The following is a 21,114-nucleotide window of genomic DNA, read 5'->3' as shown; positions in this document are numbered from 1 at the left end:
ACACTCCCTGAAACAAACAACCAGATCAATAACAATGAAATCCAAAAAGATTGTAGGAGAGCACAAATATACACCTTTTACTACAATCAGAAACTAAATAATTGCAAATATAACTAAATTTCACTGAAATGGTTTGTTTGACCAGGGACAAGGTCGACGCGTTTCAAACCCAGCTATTTGTGGGTTCTCATCAGGACCGTAAGTTTCTATAAGAAAGACAAAACAACAATGCTTTAGAAAGTGTCCTATCATCACTGAGCATACCGATAACGACCACCATTGTAAGCCGCCTACCTTCTCAACTCCGCAGGACAGAACAGCCTTTTTCAGAAAAATAGATGTAGATATGCTGTAGAAACAGACATAAAACAAATACAAAAAAGACTTAAAGCTAATGTCATCTAACCCCTCTATTTAGCAAGTCTTGCCATAATTCGGAAGGGCTCTCACCTCCAATAATGCTTGGTCATAAGAAACCTTTCTTTTAGGCTGATCGCGGTGCCAGAACGACCTGTTGAAGGAAACACTGCTGTAAATATTTGCCAGTATGTCAGGGGCAAGATAACCATCAGAGTGGTAAATGATTTGGACTCACCTAAGCGGTCTGGCCAAGAGCCTCTCAATGCTTGGTTCCACCCGGTCGATACAGCATGCTGCTCTGTGGACGAGAGGTGGTGGTTAAGTTTGTGTTTGGCTCGGAGGGCAAATACTACGCTGGATAGATCAGGCCACGATCAGATTACCCGATTCAGAAGTACTTTTCTCTTGGCAGTGGCGTCCACGGACTCTAATTCCTGCGTGTGACATCAGTTCCCTCAAGAGCTGATGGGAGGTGCAACGTCACCATTCGGGCATGTCGTATTTCAATAGCGGCGATGAACAACGGGGGCGTGGCTTCCTAGGCGTGACCACGCCCTGGTTGCTGTGGTTACCAAAACACTGAAAAAATGTTATTGGTAGCGCTTTACTCAAGTCGAGTATACTTCGACCAAGTTACAGATGTTAATGTTGTGTATAACTTTATCATATACACACAATGGATGTGATCACTGGTTCCTGGTTTCTTGGTTTATTCAGTCACGAACCTCAATGATGTTTCCGTGCGACCAATTTCATTCAACAACACGGAGGACTTGTCGTCAAGCGAAACAAGCATTCTGCTAGCAGTGCTTGTCTAGGAAGTATCAATTGCTCGTATCACAAGTAACATGCATGATCAAAAAACGATGGTTAAGCCTCCATCGTACACACGTTTCTCTTCAACAACCAACCATGAAGTGGCCACTGCCGTCCATACTTAAAGGGGCCAGCGAGTCGATGTCAATCCATCCCTTACACTAATACATTGGCAGCATTGCACTTAACCCGCCGAATGCCCCCGAGTTGTAAAAACACAGCCCAAAAATGTTTCTCATCTCCTGTTCATGATCTAAAAATTTCAGATACCTCGTTCAATCCGTGAATCGCTGTATTAAATTTCATAATCGGCAATGCCTCTCGTTGGCTCAATTTCCTGTCCATGTCCCCACCTCGAGGGTCCACCTCAATTTTAGAAATGACAGTCCATTTAAGATTTTTCTCTAGATGTTCTTTTGATTTCCAATGGTTGACTAAGGGGGCATTCGCAACATTTCTTCTTAGTCTTGATTTATGCTGCCTAACTCGTTGGCATACTTCCTAGCTGATCTTACCCACATACAATTTTGGGCAAGGGCACAAGATTCCATAGATAACATTCTTTGATTTGCAATTTGTGAATCTTTTGTGTCTCCAGTTGATACCCTAGTGTGAAAACACAACTCCTTTGGGTGTTTGGTCGCAGAAGGAACTAGACCCGCATTTGTGATGGCCCATTACAGGTGCCAAACCCATCATGCTTCTAAGAGAAGCACCTTTCAGTTATGGTAATGCCGCCCTTACTATATGGTTGGCAATGCTTTTTTCTGATCGCGGCCAGATCTATCCAGCATAGTATTTGCCCTCCGAGCCAAACACGAACTTAACCACCACCTCCCGCCCCCAGAGCAGCGTGCTGTATCGACCGGGTGGAACCAAGCATTGAGAGCCTCTTGGCCAGACCGCTTAGGTGAGTCCAAATCATTGGCCACTCTGATGGTTATCTTGCCCCTGATGTACTGGTAAATATTTACAGCAGTGTTCCCTTTAACAGGTCGTTCTGGGACCGCGATCAGCCTAAAAGAAAGGTTTCTTATGACCAAGTATTATTGGAGGTGAGCGCCCTTCCATATTATGGCAAGACTTGCTAGATAGAGGGGTTAGGTCATTAGCTTTAAGTCTTTTTTGTATTTGTTTTATGTCTGTTTCTACAGCATATCTACATCTATTCTTCTGAAAACGACTGTTCTGTCCTGCGAAGTTGAGAAGGTAGGCGGCTTACAATGGTGGTCGTTATCGGTATGTCCAGTGATGATAGGACACTTTCTAAAGCATTGTTGTTTTGTCTTTCTTATAGAAACTTACGGTCCTGATGAGAACCCACAAATAGCTGGGTTTGAAACGCGTCGACCTTGCCCCTGGTCAAACAAACCATTTCTGTGAAATTTAGTTGTATTTGCAATTATTTAGTTGCTGATTATAGTAAATGGTGTATAGTTGTGCTCTCCTACAATCTTTTTGGATTTCATTGTTATTGATCTGGTTGTTTGTTTCAGGGAGTGTGAGTGTTGTACGCCGGATTTGGGGTCATGTAGAATGATTTTTTTGCTCCATCTGGTGTGCAGTTTGGATGATAGGAGTTCTGGAGAAGAATGTTTTGATTGAATGAGTGTGAGGTATGTTTGAATGGTTGAATTGATCTGTTGGTGGTCTCTTGAGGAGAATTTCTGTTGAATAGTTATGTTGTGTATATAGTCTTTTCTCTCTTTTGTATGTTTTAATTGACGCACATGTAAAAAATGTTTGAGAAATATATGCTATAAATGAGTTAATTAATAAATAACTGTGGATTTAGTAATAAGTACGGACCATATGTTTCATTCATAGGGTACTGTTGTTTCAACAAAAGTGTTTGAGCTGTTGCTCAGTACTGGCAATTGTTTCGTTTTATTGTTATATTGACTCAGCCTTACTGAGTAGAGTCAAGGCCCTTTGGTGTTTCTTGATTATTCCCCTCACAGCAGCACCACCTTTCTGGTTTTTAACAATGACAGAGGGACTTCCTTTTTCAATAACTTCACTTACTACCCCTCCAGTCATTTTTTAACTTCACATTAGGACTTCATAGCCTCTCACCCACATGCACGCACCCAGCTTTATCAAAAGATCTCCGAAAAAGTGACCCTTCGGGGGACCCGTCGTTCATTGCAGCGCAGGCCCGACGAGGAGCAACAGCCCAATGATGAAGCATGACATCCTTCGGGGTGTGTGAGGGCATCAAGATCACAACACACTGTCCCCCACAAACAGAGTAGTAGGACGACCAGAGTTCCTTTTCCTTACTTTCTCTCTCTTCTGATAGGAACAGTGACTCTCGTTGGCTGAATCGGCATAAGTTACCAGCGAGAACCCGTGAGCCCTCTTTAACTTGGCCAGAGGCCTAACATATATGGTAAATAGATTTAGTGACAAGGCTGAGCCCTGCGGAACACCACATGGGAGGGAAAACCTCTCTGATGTAAAACGATCCCAACACACCCTCTGTTCCCATGCAGTAAGAAATGAGGTGAGAAGGGTTAGAGCCGCCTCTTAAATTCCTATTGCCTTCAGCCTTGCATCAGTACTAGATGATTCACTGTATAAACATAGCTGATAGGTCAAATAGTATCAGGGCGGATCTTCCTCCTCAGTGCAGCTGCTTGCGTATTTCCTCCGTTGCCATGATTAGAGCCGACTCTGTGGACTGCCTTGGTCTAAAACCATGTTGTGTGGAATTCAGAAGGTCATTTGCGTCCAAATAACCAATTAGATCTTGATTAATTGATTTTTCTAGTATTTTTGCCACCAGTGGCAGGCAGGATATAGGTCGATAGTTTTTCACATCGAGTGGATCGAGACTGCATAGGTTCCAGAACTAATGATGTTATTCAGAAGCGGAGTTAGTTTGGTACTGATCTTATCCGAGGCCAAATATATTATAGTGGGGGGACAGGGATCAGTCGGGGACCCAGATTTTGTAGCTATTAACTTTTGACCACAGTTAAAGAAGAGAAACCTCTTAGCAATCAGGCTGTGTGGGACTTATTGGAGATAACAGGAGTAGTTGCCATCAAGGACGTCCTTGGGGGCCAACTACACCTCCTGTTACCTCCAGTAAGTCCTACACAGCGGGATCGCTGAGACCTGGTAGGAGGCCACGTCTCCTTTCTCTACCACTCTGCAAACGTTCCTCCTGGGGCACTACTAGTAGGGAGATGAAGTACCCTTAGCTATTGAAGGTCCTTGGAGACCAACTACCCCTCTTGTTACCACCAGCAAGTCCCACACAGTGGGTTTGCTTAGAGGTTTTCTGTTCTGCTCCATTGGATTCAAGCAAGCCGGGCTGAAGACGGCTGGAATGCCAGAGACCGGTCCTCTAAAGCTTGTTTCCGGTCCAGGGAAGACTGGACTGTTCCCATGAGGCACAGGGTCAGACTGATTTGCATATAGCCATGTCTGAACTGGGGTGGCAGAGTGGGCTAAAGAACGGTGATAGATTAAACCCAGATCTTTTAACTTGGTGTGAATGTTTGATTGATTCAGATGCTCCGTCCATCACCACCCCCTTTTGTACCGCTTTTGGCCGCCATAAGTGTGGCAGGGTATGCTCAGACGTGAGTCCCTTACTCACTTTGCCATTGGATTCAAGCAAGCCGGGCTGAAGACGGCTCGAATTCCAGAAACCGGTCCTCGGAAGCTTGTTTCCGGTCCAGGGAAGACATGGCTTGGCAGTTCGGGCTGGACTGTTCCCATGAGGCACAGGGTCAGACTGATTTGCATATAGCCATGTCTGAACTGGGGTGGCAGAGTGGGCTAAAGAACGGTGATGGATTAAACCCAGATCTTTTGACTGGGTGTGAGTGTTTGATTGATTCAGATGCTCCGTCCATCACCACCCCCTTTTGTACCGCTTTTGGCCGCCATAAGTGTGGCAGGGTATGCTCAGACGCGAGTCCCTTGCTCACTTTGCCACTGGATTCAAGCAAGCCGGGCTGAAGACGGCTGGAATGCCAGAAACCGGTCCTCGGAAGCTTGTTTCCGGTCCAGGGAAGACATGGCTTGGCAGTTCGGGCTGGACTGTTCCCATGAGGCACAGGGTCAGACTGATTTGCATATAGCCATGTCTGAACTGGGGTGGCAGAGTGGGCTAAAGAACGGTGATGGATTAAACCCAGATCTTTTGACTGGGTGTGAGTGTTTGATTGATTCAGATGCTCCGTCCATCACCACCCCCTTTTGTACCGCTAGAGGTTTTCTGTAGCCACGCCCCCTTTCTCCACCACTCTGCAAACGTGCCTCCTAGCACACTACGAGTTCGGGGATTAAATCCCCTTGGCTCTTGAGGCTCCTTGGGGGTCAACTAGCCCTGCTGTTACATCCAGTAAGAACCACATAGCTGGATTGCTGAGAGAATGTCAGAGGCCACGCCTCCTCTCTCCATCACTCTTCAAATGGGCCTCCTGGCACACTGCTGCTTGGGGAAAAAAGTCCACTTTGGTCCTGAGGCCCTTAGGAGGCAAGGGGTCCTCTTCCCCCCACTAGCAGTGCGCCAAGAGGTGCTTTTGCAGCGTGGTGGATAATGGGGTCATGGCCGCCGTTCGCCTCTCAGCAATCCCACTGTGTGGAGTTTACTGGAGATAACAGGAGGTCTTGTAGGCCCCTAAGGAGCCCCAGCAGCCAAGGGGACTTCATCCCCTGAGGTGGGCACCCTTGGATACTGCTGGAGCCAGCCCTGGTGGGTGGCATCCCCAGGAATGGTCCTGGGGACCGCCACCCTCCAGGGTCATCCGCAGGGATGGCTCTTGGAGAGAGGGCCACGCGCCCCCCTCCTTTCTTCTTTTAGGGCCTGTCCCAGGGAGGTGGCATTCCCAGGGGCGGAGAACAGCTCGGGGAGGGGTCACGTGACCGCTCTCCAAATTTAGAGTTTGGCTCCAGGGAGGTGGTGGTCCCTGGGACCTCCCTGGAGCCTGGGGGATCTATTAGGCCCCCAAGCCAAATATAAAAAGTTCCAGGGAGGTGGTGGTCCCTGGGGCAGGAGGGGTCCACGAGGCCCACCCATATTATTGCAATTAGCCCGGGGAGGTGGCAGTCCCCAGGACAGCTGGGTCCCCGTGGTGGTGGTCCCTGGGGTTTTGCTAAGCCCTAGGAGGGGGTGTTTGTGCGCCCACCTCCTTCATTTATGATATGCCTCCAGGACTGGCCCACCCGGGGATTATTTAAAAGCAAGCACAGGAGCCCGTGCTTTTTTTTTGCAGCAAATTCGCAAATGTTGCAGCAAATTTTTAATTAAAAAAAAAATGCTTTTATGACGTGACTTGGTCCCTGCGACACCCCAAGACCATGGATTGGGGGCCAGGGTTTTCCTACCCTCCCCCTTTTCTTTATTTTCAAAATTTTTTAGGACTCGTTGAAGCAGAATTCCACGATAGCAGCAAGTATTGGCAGCCAGTCAGAGCTGTGCATTTCCCTGCACGAGATAGTTTTTTTTCACAAAGGCTAGGCAACCAGAGATATCACTTTAATTTTCAGCTTAAATTTCTGAAAAACGACTGAACGGATTGGCACCAAATAACAAAATGCACAATCTGCGTAACAACATCTACCTTTCGGCCAAATTTGGTGTAATTCGGTCCAGCAGTTCAGGCTGTAGTTTCAACAAAGCATTCCTATGGGAATTAAAATGGGAAAATGCACTTTGATTGAACCCCCTTTTCCTCAGCCCCCACTTAACGGATCACCCTGAAACGTCTCATGAACAACAGAACTTACTGTTAAGTTACAGCAGGATTCACAGATCCACACATGGCTGCGTTGAGTGCCGCAGTGGATCCGCGAATACCTGCACGTTTAAAAAAAACAATTTTAAATTAATGTCTTCACCTTTATGGGTCTCACTGTGACCTCTATAATACATCCGTGCGATCAAGTTACCTCTACCTTGACCCCAAAGTGAGACCTACTGGCTATGCCAATGCTTGTTCAGTCTGTCCTCAGGCTATTGGATCAGTTATGGTTTTCTTGGCAAAAGAGTTAGAGATGCCTGTCAGTCAATCTGAAGCAATGAGATGAGCTTCTCGCAGTAAAAGGCAAGATGGAAGTCTCTCTTGTTCAGGAAATGAGAAACTTTTTACAGTTAGACAGTGAGAAAAGTGATGTAGTGAGGGACGGTTCACTTGGTTAGATACTTTGAGGGAATCAGTTTTACATGACAAGGAGGTTAGTTAGAAGAAGATGGTAAGAGAAAGTAGAAGAGGATGAGGCAAAGATGGGGAGATACGATAATGAAAGAAAAGAGAGAAGAAGGGGATTGAAAAGGTAGAGAGAGCAGAAAGGGATAAAGAGGAGAAACTAATAGGATAAACAAACATACCACCACAGCAGCCACAAGAGCAAGTGTCTCAGGTCGCAGGAACTTGAAGAACTCCGCCCAGTTAAATTCAGGGTCCACTTCCTGATGTTCCTTCTCTGGTTCGACTACGAGATGGTGGTTGTTGAAGTCCATTTGGCAGTAGACCACTCTTCCACCAAAGGTCACCAGGGCAGGTCCGACCAGAAAGGACACTGCCCTCCCCACTTGGAAGGGACGCCAGCATTGCCGAGGACTGTATTGCACAGCTTTGCGGAGCAGAGCATAAAGCCGCAGTGGCTGGATGGGCTGAGAGGTGGTGCCTGAAGTCAACCAGTTGCGGGAGAACAAGAAGCGCACATTCTGGACACTAGAAAAGAAAAATACTGGGGTTATTTGAAAGGAGACAAAAACACTCTGCAAACTGATGGAACCACTATGAATACATTGAGAACAGCAAAGACAGCAGTCACCCATCTGACCACCTCAGCAAGAGAAGTTAGCAAGCATAAGAAAATACACAAGGGTCATATTTTGAGATACTTAGAGAGTGGGGACGGTGACTGTGTAGGTGTGCTGCTCAGATATACAGTGTGTCTGCTGATTGTGTGTGGTGTGTCTGTACTCCTTCCTTTTGTTATTAATTGTGAATGCTCCCTCACCGAATTTGCCTCAAAAGCTAATACACAAAGGCATTTTCGTCATAACTATATGTTCACTGGTCTGAATCAGAAAGACATTTCTGATTTACGGCCAAAAAAGTGTTCAGTAATTTCTGTCAGGAATTCACAGGATTCCTGACAATTAGAAATGAATTTACCCCTGAATTACTCTTCCGAACTGGGTACAGTAGTTCACCCCATGCAAGTGGTGAGGACTGGGTAGAAAAGGCTTAGTTTCCCTTTTCAGTCTGTGAATGTCAAAAACGGGAGAGTTTGCAGCCCTTCACGAGTTCATTTTCACACCAAGTAAATGTTTGGAGTTTTATTGCGGTAAAGAGCTGGCTAACTGCTCTTCCAAGATGAGAAGAGGTACGTTTCTCCTTGAAACTTGAAACGATTGTAGGCGTAGGTGTTTCTCCACTGGGAAAAACAATTTCCAACTGAGAGAAAAAAAAAGAAAATCTCTGCGATCATACCACATGACATTTCCAGTAATATGCCTCAAAACCTGCGCCTTGCTCTGTTTTCTAGTTTTACTTTTAGGACTGTTTTGTGAACGGCAACAAAATAATTAATTTAATCTCCGCATGTAAATCTGGAGTATTTTTTAATTAGGCCCTATCTTTCAAGCACAAAGAATCTCCAAACACTCATTCCTTCCTAGATTTCTAGGATTTCTTAGTCCCTCCCAGCTCTATCCAAGGAGCATGTTGGTGGGCAGGGCTACTGGAAGGGCAAAGGGCAAAGGGCATCTATTACTTCTTCGTTTTCCATGCCCATCAGCTTAAGACAATGTTTTCTGTTGGTGGAAGGGAAGGAAGGGGGAGAAACGGGAGGGTCAGCCCACTTCCTCCATCACCCCTATGCGCTCACCAACAGAAAAAACAAGCATTTGCAATGCAATAGGTCTCGCAGTAATTAAGTTTGAGCTTTTGGCATTGCTTAATATTGCAACACTAATTGCAACAAAAGTCAATAAATTGTAGGCCCAAAAAAAGTGTTCTGAGGGGTTTGAAAGGGTCTATTCTAGTTATTTTTTATTCTGGGAGGGTGAATCCTTTATCTTATAGACAGCCCGGTGCAGATCCTGGGTCCCATCGACACCATCCACATGTAATCACCCCACAAAAAATCCATTCAAAATGCACCCTTCTATGCACTGGATATGCTTTGCTATAGGTTATGTGAGCTATAACAAGACGGAAAAATACCCAGACAGACACAGGAAAGTAATCCAAGTACAAACACAAAGACAGAGCTGAGACTGGATAGAGTGCGACAAGCGGGCGGCCTGTAGCTGCTATAAGCATCTATGCACCGTTATGCCAGCCCTGCAAAGTAGGCCGTGTTAGACAAAAAGATGTCAGTACGGCTAAACATGCACAGCAACAAAATAAAAATAAAAAATGCACGCAGAGGGAGAGAACAGGGCCTAAACTGTACATAGGGTTTCCTCGCTAGGGACAGTTGTATCTCACCTAAACATGGCTCCAAATTATAGGTGGCCTTTATTTTTAGGTAGTTAACTGTGAGAGAGCCTATGCATAGTAGCAAATACACGCATAGGGGCGCGCTGGTCCCTCGATGTGGCGCAAACCGCACTTGCTGATTCCGGCCACTTCTTCACCACCGTCAAGAGGACCGCAACCTAATGCCTGCCTTCTCGCTATCACTAGCCTCAAATGGCCCCCAATCCAGCAATCCTGCAAGGCTCATACGGGACTCTACTACCCCCGCAGCAGAGGCAGCTTGTCACCCGCTCCCTCTCCGAACACTCGAGGGGGGGGGGGGAACGGGGCTGGAGGCAGCGATAGGGCAGGGAGTATGGCGAGCACGACTACGAGGGGTGCGGGGGGACTACCCGGGAGCATTATAACAAACCACCGACCTGTGCTGGGTTCCCAAACTTAGCCACCTTGCTGCCAGGTCACTCTGCTCCGTCCTGCCAGCTGACCGTACCTCGCTTCTTGCTTGAAACGCTGTCAGACTCTGCCCAACTGCTTCCGTAGTCACTTCACTACCCACTCAGGTTGACTATTTTAAAATAAAACGTACTCCCTGCATGCTCATCATACCATGTGAAGTTCCTGCGATGTGCTATGGCCTGGGCAGACGGGCTCCAACATGTGCAATGTTGTCATTCTTGCTGAGGTTAGGCCAGTTTGAATACTACAGCTCGCCTCTGTATGCAGTGACCTGAAGCTCACAAGTTCGAACCGTTGCAAGGTTCTCAGCCTTCCACCCTTATAAGGATGGTAAAGAGAGTGGTCACATTTTATTTGGTAATAGTAGCAATAGGTATGAGTTAGCTGTACCAGTACTCAGTAAAACTTGCTTCTAAAAGCACTATGGAGCAGCAAGTATAGGCTTGGAAGGACCATATAACTGAAAAAACTATAGTACAGAAAACAGTGCTAAATTAGTGCAATGCCTGTACTCTAGACGAACGTCAACATCCAGCTGAAGAATTTAGTGCAATATCAAAAAGAGCTTCTTGAGCACATAAAAAAAAAAAATAACTCTTACTGCCCCCGGAATCCCGCCGCACCGGAAGTCAGGCAAGGTCGCCTGTGACGGGGGCGGGCCGCGTCCGGACCGGAAGAGGAGGCAGGCGGAGGAAATGCGTCTCGCCGCCCGGGGCTCGGTGGAGAGCCCCGGGGCCGCCAGTAGGATGTTGCGCAAGTGTTGAAGAGCTGCAGCGTGAACGCTGCGGAGGGGGCATGAGGCACATGCCCGGTGCCTGCCCCTGCCGCGTGCTGAGAGCGGAGTCCCCCGAGATTGAGCCGGTAAGTGCAAAAGGGCGGGGGGGGGGGTCTTGGTGCGCGTGTGTGCATGTGTGCGTGCGTGTGCGTGTGCGTGTGCGTGTGTGTGTGTGTGTGTGTGACGGCGACGGCGGGTTCTCTGTATGTGTTGGTGCGTGCATGGGCGATCGTGTGTGTGTGTCAATTGAGCACTCGTACTTGTGCGCGTGACAGTTTGAAATCGCCTCCAAGGCGATGCGCGCGGCCAGGATTGTCTCCTGGAAAGCAGATACGGCGACAAAAGGTTCTCGGCGAGACGCGCTTCCGCGCGCTTAGCCGAGACCTAAAGAATCAGGAAGTGGGGCTTAGAAGGGTTAACAAGGATTGTTCCTAGTCCCTTCCCTTCCAATCCCCACTTCCTTATTCATTTTTGGACAGCTCCTTTGTGACCCAGTGATTCACTGTCCAAGAGAAGCATTGGGAGAGAACAGAGATGTGTCTGTGTGCACCATCATGGAGCTAGATCTATCTGAATTCTCTTCAGCCCAAAATAACGTGCCTGACTCCTTTATGGGGCACGGCCACACAGTGTTACACACCAGTAAGAAGACAGATGCTCTTTGGAAATCCAACTATTACATGGCTTTTCGCAGGAGCAGAGACACACAAATCTGTGCCTCAGTGAGGAGAAAGGGCGCTGCTTGGAGTTCTTCTTAGACTTGGAAAAAAATCCAAACCCACCCTGGCTCCCTACTAATGGGCAGACACACATGCCTACACCCCAGCAAGGACCTTCAATGCTGTTTTTTTTCTCCTTTTTTCTAGCCTCAAAATAAATTCTAACTGGCTCCTTGTTGGGGTACAGACACACAATCATCTGCACCCCAGTGAGTAACCAGGACCTTGTATAGATAATTTCTTAGACAAGAAAAAAATCAAAGCTGCATATGGCTCCTCACCAAGGTGGAGAAACCCAGACATCTGCGCACTGGGCTGCAAACACACACACATCTGCACCCGAGTAAGGAGCCAGGAGGCTGTTAGGATTGTTTTTCCCCCAAAGAGAGTCCAGCAAGGCGTCAGGTGCGGTTAGGCAGCACAAAAACCCATACAGCGCCTGGCTGCTGGTTATGCTGCAGGCACACACACGTCTGACCCTTGCAAGGAACACTGACACATAAATGTCTGCGCCCCAGAGAGGATCTCATGTGCTGTTTGGTTTGTTTTTACTTGGCCTCACAATAAATCCAAGCAGCCTGGGTCTCCTCATTGGGCGCCCACAGACACGTACACAAAGGCATACATCTGTGCCCCCACCAAGGAGTCTGGATACCATTTGCATTCTTTTTTAGCCTCCGAATAAATCCAAACAGTGCTGGCTCCTTGCTGTGGCATGAACCAGACGCAGGCACACGTCTGCACCCCAGCTAGAAGTATGGACGCTGTTTGGGTTTTCTTTTAACCCGAATTAAAAATCCATAGAGCATCTGACTGCCAAGTTTGGGCACAGATACACACATCAGGGCCAGAGGTCCTACGGGGCTTAGGGAAACCTACCAACACCAGATATTTATGAACACTAGACGCTTGGAGGAGTCCTGGGTCATTTCTTAAATAAAGGAGATATCCTAACAACATTTCATTTGATTAATTCCCCCTCGATTAATTCATATGGTCACCGTTTTAGTGACATACAATTCAGCTGATTCCTTGGATTAATATAAAAAAAAAAAAATCCCTAGTTAGCATAGCACCTTTATTTCGTTTTATACCCAAGCTCGCAAGGGATAACTGGGTCTTCAATTTCTTTTTAGGTCGCAGCCTATTAGACAGCGCAGCGGTCTAGTTTGCTAAAGACATCTTGGGGACATTCAGGAAGCTGACCTAGAGATGCATTCCGCCCATTGCTTACCAATGGCTTTGTGGTTAGTAACTCACATTTTCTGGTTCTCCGTTTGCTGGCTTTATTTGTTTTAGGCTGTCCAGCTTGAGTTCGCCCCTCCTGTTGCCCAAACCATATTTACAGTAGCCTTCCGAGTGATCCCTTTCTGTAAACAGGCCTTTAAATCTTGTTCCTATCTGGTCACATTTGCTGTGGATTCAAAAGACAGAGGTCAAATGTCAGATTCCATCTTTTGGGGAAGCGTGGTGTCTACTTTTTATTCTCTGACTTCAAAGTGAAAGGAATAATGTGACAATCATGCTGGCTAATGGGGGTAATTCTGATGCGTGGTGAACACAAATATTTTAATGTCGTCAAAACAAATCAATAAACAAGGTGTTGACATTTCCACATGTTACATTTTCTGCACTGTATACTTTTATTAGTAAAATTTATATCTGTGCAAATGTAATGGTCATTTCAATTGAAGATGTGTTTGTCTGTCATGTATGCCAATGCACTCTACTATGCACCTCTGCATTCTTCACCACTCCACTCTACTCTGTACCATCCACTCTATGCCAGTGCACCCTATGCCATCCTCACTACGACATTAGAATCTACTCTGCACCACTGCACTCTATGCCAATGCACTCCACCCCGCACCACTCCACTCTACCTTGCACCATTCCACTGTACACTACTTCACTCAACTCTGAAACAATCAACTTTTGCCACTTCACTCTATGCCACTGCAATCTACGCTGTACCACTCCACCCTGCCACACTGTACTTTATTCAGTACAACCCTAACCACTGCACTCTACGCCACTGCCCTCTACACCCATCGACTCTGCACCACTGCAGTATTCTCTACTCTGCAACACTCTATGCCACTGCACTCTACACCACTGTACTCTACACCACTCTGTTCTACTCTGCACCACTGTTCTTTACCCCACTCGACTCCACTACACTCTATACCAATGCACTGTATGCCACTCTATATGCAACACTGCACACTCTGCCACTGAACTCTACACCACTCTAGTCTATGACACTACACTCTATGCCACTGAAGTCTACTCTGTACCATTCTTCTCTACGCCACTCTATGCCAATGCACCCTACGAAACTACAGTCTCCGCCACTCTACTTTGCATCACTACACTCTGCCACCGCACTCTACCCTGCACTACTCCACTCTACGCCCCTGCACTTTATGCTAATCCACTCTCATCTACTCTGCACTACTGCACTCTAATCTATGCCACTGCACTCTACGCTGCTTCACTCTGCTCTGAAACTATCTACTCTATTCCACTGCACTCTATGCTTTTGTATACCACCCTCAATCCTGTAAAGCGCTCTGATACCCTCACGGGTCTAGTTCACGCTCTATAAAACTCTAAAATAAATAAATAATATTTCACTCTGTGCTTTTCCACTCCTCTTTACACCACTGCACTTTACGCAATGCACTGTACACCACTTTACTCAAATCCAATACACTCTAAGCCACTATATTCTACTCTGCACCACTGCTCTCTATGCCACTTTACTCTGCAGCGCTCTACTCTTTAAGCCATTCTACTTTACACCACTGCACTCTGTGCAGTTGCACTCTGTGGCAATGCACTGTATGTCACTGCCCTCTAAGCCACTGAACTCTAAGCCACTATTTTCTTCTGCACCAATGTACTCTACACTACTGCTCTCTATGTCACTTTACTATGCACCACTCTACTCTACAATACTGCATTCTGTGCCACTGCACTCTAAGTCACTTTACTCTACAGCACTGCACTCCATTACACTCTACTCTGCACTACACTGTCCACCACTGAACTCTGCACCACTCTACTCTACGTCACTCTAATCTATTGTGCACTCTATGCCACTTCACTCTACACCTCTGTACTCTACTCTGCACCACTCTCCTCTTTTCCAATGCCATCTACTCTACTATGCACCACTGCACTCCTCGCCCCTGCACTCTACACCACTCTGGTCTAGGCCACTCCACTACTCTCTGCACCACTACACTCTACATGAATGCATTCTACAGGACTACTCTATCCCACTTCACTCTATTCTGCACCACCCCACTCAACCCTGCAGCACTCCATTCTATGCCACTTCACTTTACTCTGAAACAATCTAATCTATGCACTCTATGCCACTCTACTCTATGCTTCACCACTCTACTCGACTTCACTACAGTACTCTACACTAAACCACTGCACTCTTCCCAATGTACTCTACACCACTTTACTCAAAACAATGCACTCTATGCCACTACACTCTACGGAAACTACTCTGCACCACTTCACTCTATGTCACTGTACTCTAGTACTCTAGTGTGCAACACTCTATGCCACTGCACTCTACAGCAATCTACACCATTGCTCTCTACATCACTGCTTTCTACGCCTCTCTATTGTACTCCACTACTGTACTGTATGCTACTGCTCTCTATAGCACTTTACTGTGCACCACTCTACTCTACGCCACTGCAGTCTACACCACTACACTCTAAGACACTCTACTCTGCAAGACTGCACTCTCAGCCACTGAACTCTGTACTACTCTTGCCACTGCACTCTACTCTGCACCACTCATCTCTACACCACTGCACTCTACGCAACCCTATGCTACTTTATGCTATTACACTCTACTCTACACCTCTGCACTTTACCCTGCACCTCTTTCCTCTACTCTGAAATAATCTTCTCTACCCTACACTCTATGCCACTCTACTCTGAGCCACTCCACCCAGTGCCATTCTGCTCTAAGCAATTGCGCTCTATGCCACTGCAATATACGCTGCACCACTCCACTCTACTTTGCATCACTCTACTATATGCCACTGCACTCTACACCCAAGTCACACTGCAAAACATCTGGTCGTCCAACTAGACCAGGAGCTATCCATAAAGAGTCACATAGTTGCAACCTGCATTTTCTGCTTTGCGTCTCTAAGGCTACTGAGGAGGGTGTTTCCTGGGCTACCATGTCTGCTAGAAAAACGTTGGTCTGGGCACCTTGACTAAAGTAATGCATTGTTCATGGCAGTCAACGACACCTTACTGTCCAAGCTCCAGGTGGTGCAAAATACAGATGCACGCCTGGTCTGTAATTTCCCAGGAGGCTCGCCTTTGGTGCCTACTCTCAGAACTCTTCATTGGCTTCCTATTGGGAAGCGCACCATTTTTAAGATATGTTGCCTTACCCACAAATCCTTGATGGGTAGAGCTTCTTTGTACCTAAAGGATTAACTACATCGCTATTGTCCTTCACGTACTTTAAGATCTAGCGATAAGGAACTACTGATTGTCCCCCGCACCCATACATTTAGATACAGTTGCCGAGCCTTTTTCCTTCACGTCCCCTACAGCCTGAGATCAACTTCCTCTCCATCTACGCTGTTGCTCGGACTTCACCAAATTTAAGAAAATGCTGAAACCTGGCACTCTATGACACTACTCCACTCTATGCAACTCCCACTATGCCACTCCATGCCCCTTTACTCCACTCTATTCCACAACACACTAGTCCACACCACCACTCTGACACTCTATGCCACTCCACTCTATGCCACTCTACTCCACTCTCTGCCATTCCACTCTACTCCACTACTCCACTCTACGATAATCTACTCCACTCTACTCTACTACACTCTATGTAATACAATCTACGCTACTCTACTCTGCTCTACACCACTCCACAACACTCTATGGCGCTCTACTCCACTCTCCGAGGCTCTACTCCAATATACACTCTTCCACTGTACGACACTCTACTCCCACCACAACAGTATGCCACTCCACTCTACACCACTCCATGACACTCCACTTCACTTCAATTTACACCACACCACGACTCTCTACAACACTCCCTAACGCCCCACTCTACTCCATAACACTGTACTTTATGACACTCCACTTCAAGTAACTATTTTACACCATTAACTTTTAGCCTTGGTGAACAGCCACAAAGCTGGTGTACAAACGGCTATAACACGTTGGCAAAGCCAATAGTTCTTGCATAGGCGAGACCTATTGGTTTTGCCAATGCTTGTTCAGAACTATTTCTTACCCAGAATTCTCTACGCAGCTTATACATTGGTTAAGACAAAGGATTTCCTCACATTTCTGTGATGTCAAGTTTGAGAATGTGTGGGGAAAACAGCAACATTTCCATTACAGTGTTCCCACACAAGAGCCAATAAAAGCAGTACCACGTGTCTGGGTAGGCCTATGTAACTGATAAGAACAGGGCAAATAAGTGGCCATGTAAAGTCAACATAGTATCACAGTGGTCCTCAAAACTGTCACAATTGTTGGCTATTCTTTCCCTGTACAATAGGCCTACCTATACATGGGGGTACTGTGTTCACAAAAGAGTGGGAACACTGGAAGGTATGACTTTTGGCTGAAGTTTATGAATTGTTGGTTAATTGTGATTTGTTAACCCTACTTTAGCATATTACGAGGAAACTGGCTAATAAAGGGTGTTGGGTGGGCATGAAAACCACACCACAGTGGATCCATTGTACCTCTAGTTTTAAGAAAAGTCTACGGTTGATACCTTCCTCGCTGTGCAGGCCGACCCTGCACCCAAACACTGCAGACCTCCTCAGTGGTGTAACCTCCATCAAACACATAGCCTGACGTGTAGACTGTGGATCCCTGGTCAGATCCATGAAAACCCACCTATGTCTGATAACCACAGGATCAGAAGACTCAGGGGAACACAAACGTGGGTCAAGCTTTGGGGGGCATGTTTCTGTGTGAGGAAAACTGAAGGAAGTGATCATGTTCTGGAGAAAAAATGCTGAAAATCTGACAAATTCTTTAAGTAGAAAGAGGGGTTTGGATTCGTGCAGTATGCGATGGCGCCTGCTCGTGTGTACGTCAGTGTGAGAATGTTATTAGTAAGGTATGGTGCTACAGGCGAGGGGATAACCCTGAATCCCTCAACAGACATGAGGTCCACACATTTCTAAACCAGATGCCTGTGCACATGTTGTTGTGAACTGCAGAGCAAGTTCTACGTCTCTAACTTTATGAAATATCAGGCAAAGCTGGGCAATCGATCTTTATTAAATACAGAGAACACAAGATACTTGGAGTGTTCTTCCTGTGTATTATTTGTTTGGCTGTTTACAGTGGTGATTTGCCTGATATTTCATAAAGTTAGAGACGCAGAACTTGCTCTGCAGTTTACAAAAACGTGTGCACAGGCATCTAGTATGACAATTTTTTCCTACAGCACGTTGTCCAGGACAAGAGAGGGTGAGGGTAGTCTGGCACCCAGCATACGAAATCTTAAGATGTGTAGATAATAAAAACATATTGTTGTAGTGTGTTTCCATACAGTCCAGGTGTGAAACCTGCAACCAGAAGACAAGTGAAACCAACATTTCACTGGCTGCTGTCTTCCAAATTTCTAAAATACATGTCCCCAAGATTATTTCTTTTCGCAGAAAACCCATACACATCTAGTATCACCACACACAGAAGATATGAGTAACAAAGCCAGATGGTCAAACCTTGGCTATGTTCCTGCATTAGGGAAACTGTAAGGAATCGCCATGTTTTGACAAACAAATGCGCTTAATCCAACAATTGTCCGATTTTTAGCAATCTGGAAGTCAGCCAATCATGGGGAGGAAGGTATGGCACCCAGTGACAGAAACTGTAGGATGTGTAGATGTAATAAAAAATATATGTCTGCGTGATGTTTCATACAGCCCTGTAGGTGATATCTGTGGCCATAAGACAAGTACCCTAAACTCTAATTTTGCTTGCTGTCACGTTCCAATTTTTTTTAATGCGCTACATCCAACCCCATATACATGATCACAGTGAACCCATAGAAAATCCATGCATGGCTGACAGCCACATGTTCTGGGAACCCAGAAGAAAAAAGCTAGCGATCACATGTGCGGCAGGGATATGTTCCATTGTGAGTGACACTGGAGGGAATTACCACGTTTTGGGGGAAAAGTGCTACAGATCTTACTAAGGTCAATTGCAGGACAAGCTCACAGTCAGCTAGACAGGATGAGGAAGGTCTAGCACTACGCAATATAAATCTGTGGATGAATGAATGTTGAAAATATTTGGCTGCGGTGTGTTTCCACACAGTCCTGGGGTCAGAGGCCAAAAGACAGGTTATCCTTAGGTCCCCATGTTAAGGAGACCCAGAGGAAGACCGTTGGGGGGCAAGCCTTGGCAGGGATCTGTTCCCACATGTGGGAGACTGGAAGTGTATTACCATGTTTTGGAAAACAATTTCTGAAAATTTGACAAACAGCAGAGTACTGGTGAGCCATAAGATAGATCATTTTTAAACTTTCCATATAAGCCCGAGTTCAGGCCCGGCTCCAGGAATTTTCATCTGGGTGGGCCAAGGGTACCTTTGGGTGGGCCACGACGGGCCCAATTTTTGGTCCTTCTGGAGGTAGCCTACAAGTCTTAGATCACATCATACCTGCTTCCAAACAGGCACCATGATATGAACTGCAAATTCTGTGTATATACAGAGCATATAGAGGGTAGACTAATGGTAAATTGAGCTATGGTTCATTTTAGGGTTTAGGGGTAGGCAGTGATACAGGGTTGTAACCAGTTTTTGTGTTGTAGTCTTAGTTTGCTTCTATCAAATTAATTAGACAAACTTTGAAAATGATTTGTGAGTTTGAAGTGTATGACTGAAAACAATGTCTGTGTTAACATGGAGGGAAGTTGTCATCCTACACACACAGGCGAATGGTTATCGTATCTCCAGAACGCTTTTTAAATGGAATGACGCCTAGACAGAACTGCTGGAATTTAGATTTAAATCACTGACTCTCCAGGCTGCAATCCTCATTTCCTTTGCACAGGAGTCTGGGGGTCTGGGGATGTCATATCACATTGAACTGTTAAAACTACAGTTCCGCGATCTCAGACAACTGAATTCGAGTAAGCAAGAGTAGGTTAACATAACAGAAACTACAAGAATGGAGGCAAAGCAGAGACTCAAAAAGTGATTCAGGATGCCATTTAATCATAATTTCAAAACGAGGCCCTTCAACATGCCACCTTTCATCCCAGACAGAATGGAAGCTGGTTGCGGGCAGCGTAGCACACAGCCATCTGATTCATGGTAGCTCTCTCTGGGCTGATCTCATTTAGTTTATTAGTGCAACTACACAAAACACTTTCCAGTGATGCTGGCTGTGGGGTAGACCAACAGCAACTCAAGAACACAAGCACCAGGCCTGCAATTGGCTCACAGGTCACCCTACATCAGCTTTAATGTGTTTGCCTCATTCACAAGGGTTGGTTACCGCTTAATATGGGGGCTCAAACCATATGTCCCTAAGCAGGAACTAGCTCCTTCTTCCAGGTTCACAACCACCCCAATACACAATTAAGTACAATGGTGACCACAGATAATGCATTAATGATCTGTGCATTTCCACTAATCAAAGTCCTAAAAAGCTAACTAATACATGTAGGTTCTACTTATGACGGTATATTAAACTTTTCCTTGATAAACCCCGATTTTCCTTTTTTAATTTACATTTGAGAGCTGTGTCCCAGAACACATTAATTCTGCATATTACTACACTAGTTATAGGTTAGAATAGAATGCTCAGGGGTGTAACCCGGTCTCTGTAGCCTTTCGGTGCAGGGGGCCCCCTGACCCTCTAGGGGGAACCTCAACCCTTCAGGGGGCCCCCGTCATCCCAAAGTCAATGAATATCTGTGAGATATGGGCAGCTCAGGGGCCACTCATCACATTCTGCATGGAGCACCAATCTTTTTAGGTTATGCCATTGGGAATGATCTGGCTCCATCAGAGTCCAGGCGATCCAACCGCACCAATCTGCCTCCCCCACTGCGGTCTTAAGAAAGGTGCACTGTGTTCTCATGTCACAAGACCTCCAACAGTTGAGGAAGAAGTTCCAGTATTCAGCTATAAAATTAAACTTGAAAGACAAATGTAAAAAGCCTCACCTCACAGAGCCTTCATCTCTGGCTGCTATCAGTGGCATAGCCAGTGTGTCTTCGGCCCTAGTGCAAGAAACAAAACAGGTCCCCTGTTTGAACTGTGAAAAACTGTATTAATCCGGATTCAGTAGCCCTCTTCAAGCCTCGGTGTCCTGGTGCCACTACACCTACTGCACCCTATCATCTCTTGTCTTCTGCTGGGTGATGATGAATAGTGAGACAGAGAACAGCATGAGTGGTGCGAGTGTAGGGTCAGAACTGTGCCGATGTGAGTGTCGAGTGAGGTGTATGAATACGATATGAGAGAAGGGCCCAGGTGAGA

General features: G+C 46.2%; 1 protein-coding gene across 2 annotated transcripts in view; it reads right to left on the bottom strand.

Annotated features, from left to right (window-relative positions):
- Positions 1-21,114, bottom strand: part of ABCB8 (ATP binding cassette subfamily B member 8) — a 518,839-nt gene that overhangs the window by 424,637 nt on the left and 73,088 nt on the right. For both annotated transcript variants that reach the window (XM_078662778.1, XM_078662779.1), the window contains exon 2: positions 7,526-7,871. In XM_078662778.1, coding sequence (XP_078518904.1) covers positions 7,526-7,871 — 346 coding nt within the window. The remainder of the gene's footprint in view (positions 1-7,525; positions 7,872-21,114) is intronic.

This window comes from Lissotriton helveticus, chromosome 10 (assembly GCF_964261635.1).
Source record: "Lissotriton helveticus chromosome 10, aLisHel1.1, whole genome shotgun sequence".
NCBI classification, from domain to species: domain Eukaryota; kingdom Metazoa; phylum Chordata; class Amphibia; order Caudata; family Salamandridae; genus Lissotriton; species Lissotriton helveticus.
This window is presented reverse-complemented; position numbering and strand designations above follow the sequence as displayed.